Source organism: Castanea sativa, chromosome 3 (assembly GCF_040712315.1).
Source record: "Castanea sativa cultivar Marrone di Chiusa Pesio chromosome 3, ASM4071231v1".
Lineage (NCBI taxonomy): Eukaryota > Viridiplantae > Streptophyta > Magnoliopsida > Fagales > Fagaceae > Castanea > Castanea sativa.
In genome coordinates, this window is record NC_134015.1 from 49,032,110 (window position 1) to 49,043,804 (window position 11,695).

Genomic DNA, 11,695 nt, shown 5'->3' on the forward strand with positions numbered 1-11,695 from the left:
TTTGTAATTTTGTTTGGGAATGTGGGGACCATCACAATATCTGATGATTTATCTATTCTAAATATTTGTTTAGGTGAGAGTTTGGTGTTTTTTTTCTTCTTCCTTTGAGGACAATTTAGCTAATATAAACGTTATTGTGAGAGTTGGCCTTGTCATCCTCTCATTTTTCAACTCTCTTCGTTTGTCCAACTGGCGAAAAGTCATGTCAAAGTTCATATTTGATTCCCGGTCAAATTTAATGAAGCTCTGGCAATCATATATATACACAGTCAAACCTTTTCATCCATCGATGCATGCCAGTTATTATGAAACTTTAGCTATTTTAATATGGTCATTAAAAAAAAAAAGGTTCTATTTTAATGATAAGATCTCTCATTGGTTTTCGCATTAGACCACAGATTAACCTTTTTATTTTTTGCTGGGAAAGATCATAGATTTGACCTAAACTACGCTGAGCTTTGCAACACTCATGATTCATGAATAGCAAAATAAGGAAACTCCTTTTTTACTTTTTTGAAACCCAGAATGGGGAAACTCATGAAAGCGATGTAGTTTCTGTAAATGCCTTGGATACCACCCTAAAATCAATCAATGCAAAGTTTCCCTGTTTGATACTGTGACTCTTTCTCTGTCTCTCTCTGTGACTGTGTGGAGGCATAATATTGCATAATTACATCGGCTTGATAAAGATGGTTACATTAAAAAAAGCTTGACTTTATATAGAGAGCCCGTGTGAGCGTGTCTTGCGGAGTTGGTATTTATTATGATCTCACATTTACCAACTACCAATATATGACTGTGACTTTATAGCTTACTTTCTGTCACTTTTGCTCAGCTCCAGTTTCTGGTTCTGAAGGATTTGGCATGTGACTATTCAGCAAAAAAAAGAAGGATTTGGCATGTGACCAACTCCTCTCAAACCCAGTTTCTATTCTTATTATTAGACCCTCCCTGTATCTCTCATATGCCCCACAACTTAAAATCATGTATTAAGGAAGTTGACTAAAGTTGGGGGTGAAAAAACAATAGAAAAAGAATTTTTTTTTTCATTGAACAGGGAAAGATTTTGCCGAAAGAACTATACACCATTTTGCCCAATCATTTCTCTAGTCCAATCCACAAATGAAGTGATATAGTTTTATGCTTATTTACTGTTACAAGTGCAAGAACTGTGGCCTTACTTAAAAGGTCATCTTTTTTCGATTGGATTTAGGTCCTAAAAGAAAATGTTACATTATGTGAAATGCCATCATAAGATATGGGGAACACACTCTGTGAACCCCACTAGCACCATCTTTTGTCAACGTTTGAAATAATAGCTCTTCATAACAAGGCTCCCTCGAACAACTTTTCACTGATCCCACCTCCATCATGTATCCAACCAAAAAAAGTGGGGCTCCATTAGAAGATCAAAAGAAAAGAAAAGAATTTTATTTTTGAAAAAAAGCAAAAAAAAATTCTGGAGAAACCCAAAGCATCCAAAAAGCTACATGTGATTTGACTCCCAAAGTAAAATTCTATTCTCATAAAATTTTGCATGTAACAAAGACTCCTTTGTCTGTTGAAGAAGGAGAATTGAAATGATCACAGATATTGTGATGTCCCCACATTCCCAAACAAAATTACAAAATTTGCTACAAACCCAAGAAACTAGTACGTAAATTTGCTACAAACCCAAGAAACTAACTAGTGCTTAACTGTGAGATTAATGAATTGTTGTGGTACTATTTATGTTAATTTGAGTTATTAAACATATGATATAGTTTGATTAGGACATTTGAAGGTATTAAAATAATTTTTACAAGTAATTTTTATAATATTGATTACGCCAAGTTTCTCATTACATTGCTATTACATATATAATTTTGAAAATCACTATTGGATACTACATATACAATATCAATTCACAATTATTGTCTGTGAAATTCTACTTAATACAACACAAAATAAAATAATAAATTGATCAAATAGTATCTTCTAAATTGAATGAGGATAGGCGCACTGGATCGTTCAACTCAATTACAGTTTGTTACGTTCAATATCTTCGCATACAAAATATCTGAATAGAAACTGTATAAAAAATATACTCATTAGTTCAAAGAAAAAATAACTGTAAAAATCTAAACAATTTAATTTGTATGGAAAGCTAACAGAAGCAAAATACAATTTTGATTCTAATTGAATTTTTTCTAAACTTTGGCTTATATATATATATATATATATAATTAGTAATGGACTATACATATTCATGGTATATTAGATAAATGACTTATAAATTTGAATTGTTTTTAGTTACATGATTAAGTTTTTTTTTTTTTTTTAAATTTACTTATATTGAACTCCGTTTTTTACACTAAATTAAATTATTTGGTACAAAAATTAAAAAAAAAACTTAAATTAGATGGAACACATAACGCAAAATTAAACTCTAATTTTTACACTAAATTAACTCACTTGGCACAAAATTTTAAAGTTTAGATTAAATGGGACATGTGGCACAAAATTAGACTTTAATTGTATTCAAATTTGAAACTTAATTGGATTTTCACTCGGTTTTACCTATTAATATATGGACAAAACTTAGGTACAAATACAATACCTTAGGTGCAGTTTCTTAGGTTCCCTTTTTAAAATTCTGCCATGTAGATACTCAACTAAAAAATAAAGTTTCATCCCATAAAAAAAAATCCACATGGCAGAATTTTAAGAGGAGAATCTAAGTAATAACACTTAAGTACTATACCTAAGTTTTGCTCTTAATATATATGTGTGTGTGTGTGTGTGTCAAGGGATATGCAGTTTAGAAACTATTTTAAGAAATCTTTTATGAAAAAATAAAAGAGCAACTAATTGTTGATAGCTTTATATATTTCTTATAAAAATTATGTCAAAAAAAAAACTTTTTGAAAATGATTTATTAACAATTGCCTTAAAAACATCCATTTATTATATATTAGGAAATGCTTGACGAATGGTCAAATTTAAAAAAGGAAAAATGTAATCAAGAGGGGCGGTTCAAATGGGGAAGCATGCAAAGCTACTATAATGTTGTTGGAGAAATTAAAGCTAATTCTAGTTTTTCTCCACACAAAAAAAAAAGAAGAAGCTAATTCTAGTTGCCCAAAAGTTGTGACTTGTGTTTTCTCAACAAAAAAATGGAAAAGTTGTGACTTGTGAATACACGTGAAGCTCAACCATAGCAGCTTGTTGGTCCCATCTCAAACAAGGAGGAAAATTAGCACAAGTTGAAGAAAAAAAAAGGTGAGGACTGATGCATTAGCAACATGGTATAAAGTTGAAAACAGGAAGTATCAACCACCCACCGTTATGATTTGTGACTTTGGAATTTGGCTACAATATTAGTTTATTTGTTGATAGTTTAATTAAAATATAATTTTAATTTTAAAAATGAAATATAAAGAAAATTATGCATAGCCAAATAAATTTAAAAACTAAATAAAAAATTAATGTGGAACATATACTTAAAAGTTAGTTAGTACTTAGTAGAACATTCACATCCACAAATGGAAATGCCAAAAAAAAAAAAACATTTTGTATTACCAAAAAGTCCTTCTATATATATTTTATAAGGGTGGTGTCAACGGGTACCGGTAGGTGCCTATTAATAACAATTTTTTTTTTCAACTTTATAACAGGTTTTTGCAGTCTTTGATAGTTTTTTTTAGTAATTTTTTTGATAACTTTGTTCACTTTTTTTAAGTAAGACCTATAAAAGAATATATTAACAGGCATCGTCCAGTGTTGGTTAAGCATATTCCATTTTATAATAACAACTTTAACAATACACCTTGCATTTTACTTTCATTAAAATAATATTATATTTTCTACATCCCAACAAAAAAGAAAACCATGTTATTGTACTTTTTGGTGACACATTAGAGGGAGAATAAAAAGATTCTATATGTTGCTACAATGAAAATGTATGTTTACATTTTTGTCATGATGCCTCACCAGACGTGGGAATCTATTTGTGGATTTGGTGTTACAATAAAAGCTAAAATGGATAAAATGCATTTTGCAATTTGCATCACTGGATGCTAATGATCTTCTGAGTTTGTCACTTCTCAACGACAAAGTGATGTTAATTTAACTATGGATTTTATTTTTATTTGTACGTAGGTAGGGTAAGATTCAAACGCAAGTCCTTTAATCAAAGATTTGAGATTTTTTCAGTCAAGTTAACTGAAATCCATCTCTCATTGCTTGAAACCCCGTACATTGGTTTGCCAATGAATAGAGAAGCTACTATAATCACATGTTGACAGAATAAACTAAATGACTCCCCCATAAAGAGGAGGAATTTAAAAAACAAAACAAAAATTATGTCTAATTCCTTAAGTTTATTCCAATAGTTTTTTCAATTATATTCAAATGCATGGCTGTATTAAATCTAATTGTTATTAAAAAGGGAAACATTGTTAGTCGATCGTTAATGCAACAATGTCCATGAATAGAATTGGATACCCAATATTCCTAAGTTTTGCCCCCCAAAAAAAAAGTAATAAGGAAGAGGAAAGCATCAAATTGTGGATGTATGGAGTAAGGAATTTTACTGAAAAGATAAAGTGCAAGAGCCATTTGCCATAAAGTTCAAAAAAATGAGCACCATTCAAATAAGTTATAATTTAGGTAAGGAATTAACCATTCATTAATAAGAAAAGAAGAAACGGAAAAAGCTGAGAGAAAAAGCTTTTGAGAAATGAATCCATTGGCAATTTGACATAATGCAAAAAAAGTACAAAGCACATTGAATACCTTCATGATGAACCCTGTGGTCTATCAGACCATGGCAAGCCCACAGTAAGAGAAGATGTACCAATACCACCCATATGTGTTTCTGCATAACTTGTGAATTTACTCTTCTTGGACCATTGCCAGATCTTAGAAACAGAAAAACTATCACCTTTACTTCCAATGTTAATCTTCTTCCCCTCACCATCCCCATCAATTGTGGAAGTCCCATTTTGTTCACCTCTCGCTTTCACAATTCTCATGCTACCACCAACTCTATTGGGACATAGAGCAACTTGCAGCTCTGAATCAGCAACCACATATTGATATGATCCCAATGAGTAACATCTTCTTGCATCCAAACTACTACTACTGGTCTCTCCCACTCCTCTCTCGACTACAACTCCTACTCCTCCATCATTTGAGCTTCTAAATTTGCCAAGTCTCACAGAAAATACCCTCTTTTCATTAATAATGGCATTTTCTGCAGGCTTTTGACCAGAAAGGAACCCACTTGCCCCATTGCTTGAAAACCCATCTTCTTCTCTTGGGTCCTCAAAACAAAAAATTGGGTTTTCAATGGAAAGCCCAGCAAGCCCAGGTGTGTAAAGGTTCCCTCTACAAAGAGGGCATGTTGAATTAGATAGTAACCATGTGTCTATACAATCAATATGAAAAGCATGGCTACACATTGGAAGCAACCTCAACTTGTCTTGTTCTGTAAACTCGCAAAGACAAACTGCACAATCAAATGGCTCTTTCAGACCCATTATTTCTTTATAGTGGAAAACTGGGAGAGCATCTATGAAAGCTTGATCTAGGCCAGAATCATGAAGTTGAAAGAGTTGTTGCAATTGTCTCTGAAAAGAATCAGACTCAGAAATTTCTGGGTGTCTGTTTGATTGACTGTTTGATGCTGAAGATCTATGCTTTGTGAGAAATCTAATAAGCAAGTGAAGTAGACCAGATATAAAAAAGATGACAGCTAGAATAACTATGATAAAAAGAATTGCTGGGCTTAGTTTACTTCCAGATGATGATGATGGGCTTGGTTGTTTCTGGTAATCAGTATTATATGGCAATGAAGGAGAAGAAGAAGGTGAAAGTAGATGAGAGAGAGGAGGGCTGGTGAGAAAACCATTTCTCAGTCTGACTTGAGATTGAACCAAAGACATTTTAGGATATTGGCATACTAAATTCACCACCACTTTTCTCAGCTGAATTGCAAACAAACACTCAGTTATCAATATGTGTTAAGTTTTGTGTAACCCTCAAGAAACAATTTTCCCTTGCTTCCTTTGACACCAAAGAATCAAACCCCAACTCATGTAATGTGGTAAACAAGCAAATAGTCACTTTTATTTCTTGCACTCCCACAAGAAACCCAAATACAGTTTAGTCAAATAATATGCAGAAAGAATCTACTTTTATTTTGACTCAGATTTGTAAAACCAAACTGGTTAAAAAGAGAACAATATTTTATTGTTACCAGAAAGCAGAAACTCCAGCTCTTATCTTTCGCGTTGGCAAGAAAGAATATTGAAAAAGAAACAGCCTTTCATAGATGTCAAGGTTGCAGTTTACCTACCTCAGCTCTGTGAAAAACCTGCCATTAATGGTGCCATTTTTCATGTGCTTGGTGAGTCTTGTCTTGGACACTGTTTGTTGCAGTGAGAACAGAAAAAAAATGAAAATAAAAAACCCTGATAAAAAAAAATGGTACCCTTTTTTTAGGGGTTTAAATTTCTTTTTATAATGGAAGGTACAGACTACAGAGGTCATAGGGAATGAGAAAAAGGTCGCAGCTTTAAAAAAAAAAAAACAAAGAACCACAGACAGGGGCAAAATTGTCATTTAGAATGACGGGGCCAAATCTTTATAGGTGTCACGACAATCCTTTTCATTGGTAGATTAGGCGTGCACACACTTTTATTTTTTTGCCTTACAAATGTTAACAGTTAGATCAAATAATAAAGGCAAAATGGGTAAATATTTTTTTTTATTATTTTAAAGTATGTTGTAAAATACTCCGTTTGTCTAAAATATCTAACAAAATATTCTTGTTTTTGGAAATCGATATTTCTTATGTCGAGTTTTAGTAACGTTGGGTTCTATGTATATTGCCAAAAAATGCATGAAATTTGTTATTGTTAATATCAAGTTTTACTTAAAAAAATATATAATATAAAACCGAAATGTTTGAATTTTTGTTAACCTCTTCTTATTGTGCCACATGGTTACATGAATTAATGTCATGTATATATATTTAAAAACACCAAACGGTTATGACTTTTCATTTCAATAAGTACATTTTCAGTCAATATGCACATTTTTGGCAAATAGGCACATTTTTCGGTTAATAGGCACATTTTGATATATTCAATATGAAAAATTATGATCTTTCATTAGACACTTTTTGATAGATACATTTTCATTCAATGGGCACCGTTTCGGCCAATAGACACATTTTCATTCAATAGACACCTTTTGGTATATTCAATATGAAGAGTTGTGACATTTTAATAGATACTTGGCTAAAATGCAAAACTGACCCTCTAACTTTCTTCAGATTTCATTTTAATCCTCTATATTTACTTTCGTTCATTTCAGTCCTCTAAGTTTCAAATTTATTCAATTAAGGCATTTCCGTTAACTTTTGTTAAAATTTTTTGAAAAAAAAAAATTCTAGAAAATATTTTTCAATCATTAATTGAATTTTTTTTAATTTAAAAATTTTGAAGAAAAATTTATAAAATTGAAAAATTAACTACAACATATAACAAAAGTTAATGGAAAAGCCTTAATTGAATAAACTTGAAAGTTAGAGGACTGAAATGAACAAAAATATAGTTAGAGTACTGAAATGAAATATGAATAAACTTAGAGGGTGAGTTTTGCATTTTACCCTAGATACTTTTTAGTAGACACATTTTGATTCAATAGGAATATTTTCAGTCAATAAGAACATTTTCATTGAATAAGCACATTTTTGGCCAATAGACATTTTTTGGCATATATATTACAACCTATCTTATATATACCTATATATACAACACAAAATAAACTAGAGACGCTGCAATTTGTCTGTTATTCATTCCCACAAAAAACTAATAGATAAAACAACATTACTTTTTTCTATCTAACTAATAAAACTTTGTATTATTTCTTTCAATATCATTTTTTTATTATTTTAGTTTAATGCATTTTTGCTTTCTGCTTCAACTCAAAAATAATGGTTTTTTTTTTTCCTGAAACTCATTCCGTAGATATTCCCGTACATCGCATGAAATAGCAACTAGTCGAACTAGATTTTGAGGATATAGAATTTTACACAGAACTTGATTTTGTTAAATTCGAATTCTAAAATAGTGACATTTTGCCAAATACTTTGGAAAGATGGTGTAGCTACATACTTAAAAATAATTGACATTTAGCCATTTTCCCCAAATAATTAGAGGGTCAATTGACGGGTACCTTAGGACATTTGATAATAGATTATTTTAAGAAGGTTTTAATACTATTTTAATGGAAAATAAAAAAAAGTATTAAAAAAGAAGAGTCAAATGCTTTTTTTCTTTTCCCTAAAAAAATTTCTAAAAATATTTTATAAACTAAGGATCTTACAACAATCTAAAAATATTTTATAAACTAAGGATCTTACAACAACAAAAACAACAACAACAACAACAATAATAATGGTGGTGGTTAATGAGTTTTTTTTTAGATAGAGTTTCAACCTATGGCGTCCGCTCCTGATGATAGCTCTTTATCATCAGACTAAGACACCAATCAGTTTTTGGTGTAGGCGGAGATTGAATCTCAAATCTCTTATTCAACCATCAAAGATTTTATTAGTTGAGTTAGTTAGAACCCACGTTAATGAGTTTCAAGTGTACTAATTAAGGTTGAGTTTTTTTTTTATTGCAATGAATTATGTTGGAGTCATGTAACTCTCAGTTAATTAATGGGTATTTTTTATTAGCTTTTTCTAACTTCCAATGCAATGGGATATTGGGTTCTACTCTTCTATGCTATTCATACACTGTCTCATTATTACTGAGATAATGGTCTACTTCTTCACCTTCACCGTGCAATGCATATTGTTATTGATAAAATAATGGTTGATCTTCTTGGTTCCTAGCATTCATGTTAGTTTGGCTAAAATACCATAAACCCCAAAATTTGGCCAATGAATCCAAAAAAAAAAAAAAAAAACCGAATAACGAATGTATTCATTATGCAAAAATAGATTTTGCTACGATAGTTGTCCAGATGTAGGAGGTGCTATAGCTTATGCAAAACAAACTTATATTATTTCTTTACTTTACCAAGATAAAAGAAGATATTGGATGTTGCTTTGTGAAGAGAGATAAATGATTTAAAAAATCAAGAAGTTTTGATATTTTAATGAAATGAAATATATAATATAATAAATAATATGATGAAACTATTTTGAAAAAAATGATTAGTTGAAATAGAATAAATAAATTCTTATTCTAAAATAAAAAATTATTTTTGTGTAAACTGATGTGAATACTTTTAAAGGGTGCACTTGGACGTGGATAACATGCTCCTAGTAATAATAATAATGATAATAAATAATAATAATAATAATAATAATCACCATAATTACAATTATTATATATTTGCACAATTATTGTACTTTCAACTACTAGGGACCTTAGCTAGGTCATGGAGTGTTGTTAGTGGACTACGCTTTGTTGCAGTTGCAAGTGTTGGACAGGATTAGGTTAGGAGTACATGGCCCAATAGTAATTTGGTCCGTGGATCCTTGGGGTGTTAGAAAAGGCCGAAAATTTGATGTAGTGCTATTTTATGAAACACCAGCCAAGACTCAATAGGCACAAAGGCTTTGAAAGGATTTTTGTTTTGTTTTTTTACCTCGGGTTATTATTATAATTAATTAATGAGCGAGAAGTTGAAAATTGACTTTGTCATGAAAAATATTTTATGTTTGGTAGAGCAAAAACACATTTTTTTATTTTATTTTATTTTATTTAAAAGGTTCTTAGTTAGATGTTTGGTAGACACAAATAAATCAAAAAGTCGACAAATATTTATCTATATGGCGGTGACCTTTGGCAACCAAAGTAAGAAAAGAAGGTGATAACTAGTAACGAGGGAGGTGGCCAATTAATCAGCAACTAGCAACTACTTGGGTGGTATCAACTTTCAACAATGTTGGTGTAAAGTGCGAGTTTGGATTTATTTTATTTTTTATGTTTTAAATTTATTTGCTTATACATAGTTTTTTTTATAGTTTTATTTTTAAGTCAACTGTAATATTGTCAACTTTCAATAAATAAATTTTTAATAAAAAAACTAATTCAAATGCACATATTTAATTTTATCAATCAAATAAATATTCAAATGCACATATTAATTTTATCAATCAAATAAATATTCAAATGCACATATTTAATTTTATCAATCAAATAAATATTCAAATGCACATATTAATTTTATCAATCAAATAAATATTCAAATGCACATATTTAATTTTATCAATCAAATAAATATTCAAATGCACATATTTAATTTTACCAATCAAATAAATATTTTCTTTTTTAATGCTTCGGTTATATGCCTTAGAGAAAAGTGAAAAAAGAAAAAGAAAAAAAGCATGGACCTACGGTTTAACAATATTAGACAAGAATATCTAGCAATAAATAAAGAGCAAAATAGAAAGGGAGAAAAACTGGTGCACACCAACAAAGATACAAAATAACCAATCTTTTATCTCCTTTGCTGAATAAATGTGAGGGACATACAAGAAGTCAAGCTCAAGAATTCACACCAATAAGCATGATTAGCAGCAACTGCAAGTGGACACTTTGTTGGTTGTCACATTAGAAATGCACAAATGAAAATATAGGGGAAATATATATCATAAATGTGAAATTGTCTCTTATAAGAGAAAGGGTACTCAAATAATGTTGTTAAATAAAAGGAAACTTGGTTTTAGACTTGCTGGATTAGAGAAACCATGTTGTTGGAAATTTTGGAGTAGAATTAGCTTGGGCTGTTTTGGTTACAGAGAGTATGTTTAAGTTATCAATTTATCATTCGTTTTCTTCTCCTTGCCTTCATCTATATATGCCCAAAACATTTGGTGGTATTTAGCATTAATTTTTTTTAATAAAAAAAAAGGCTTGTAAAGAGTGATTTTATCATAACCCAACAATATTAAATAATAGGTTTTCTTTTTAATACTTTTTGCAGGGGGGAAACGGGATTTCTGAATGTTTGAGCCGATCACATTTGGTGTTGAATAAGGAATGTTAATTTGTTAATCTAACCACTTAGGAAGGTGACTTAGTGGTAAGAAACTCTTGTGAACTATTATAATTTATACCTGTGAGTCTAAAGTTGTGGGTTTGAATAGCCCAGATGATCTCACGCTATAACTTATAAGTCATAACTTGAGAGTATGATTGTAATCAAGCCAACGTTAAATGCAACTTTGAAGTTACAAGTGTGAGATTTCTCTCCCTTTTTTTTCCTTCACCCCTATAGGTCATGGAGCTGCATAGAGTTACTCAGCTTATTGCATTGTGTACTTGCCATGGACTCTCATGAGCATGCAAGTACTAAGCTTATTAGCAACACCACTCATGGAATGGATCAATGGAACCTTAAGAAAATTTTTCAAAATGTCATTTTATTCCTCCAAACCACAACTCACATTTCTTCCTGAAACACAAGAGTTTCCATGTGTTTAAGATGGCCCGTTTGAACACTAAGTACAAAAACTACAAATCAACTCGAATTCAAGATAATACCCTCTTAGATTAGAACTTACTAGGTATGTGTAGAAGGATTGGGCAGTCTAAATTGGCCAATTGATGTGATTGTGCAAGAATTGGAGCAATATAGAGAGAGGATATATATATATATATATTTCTTTAGAGATGAAATTTGA

The 11,695-nt window shown here is 30.7% G+C and overlaps 1 protein-coding gene across 1 annotated transcript; it reads right to left on the reverse strand.

Moving 5' to 3' along the window:
• Positions 1-1,896: 1,896 nt before the first annotated feature.
• Positions 1,897-6,471, reverse strand: LOC142627464 (RING-H2 finger protein ATL46). The gene is made up of 2 exons (XM_075801332.1): positions 4,777-6,471; positions 1,897-2,070 (listed from the first exon to the last, which is right to left on the reverse strand). The coding sequence occupies exon 1, from the start codon at positions 5,925-5,927 to the stop codon at positions 4,779-4,781; it is 1,149 nt and encodes a 382-aa protein (XP_075657447.1). The 5' UTR covers positions 5,928-6,471; the 3' UTR covers positions 1,897-2,070; positions 4,777-4,778.
• Positions 6,472-11,695: the final 5,224 nt, after the last annotated feature.

Excerpts from the sequence above, each read along its gene's own strand:
- LOC142627464 (XM_075801332.1), bottom strand. The coding sequence starts at position 5,927 with ATGTCTTTGGTTCAATCTCAAGTCAGACTGAGAAATGGTTTTCTCACC.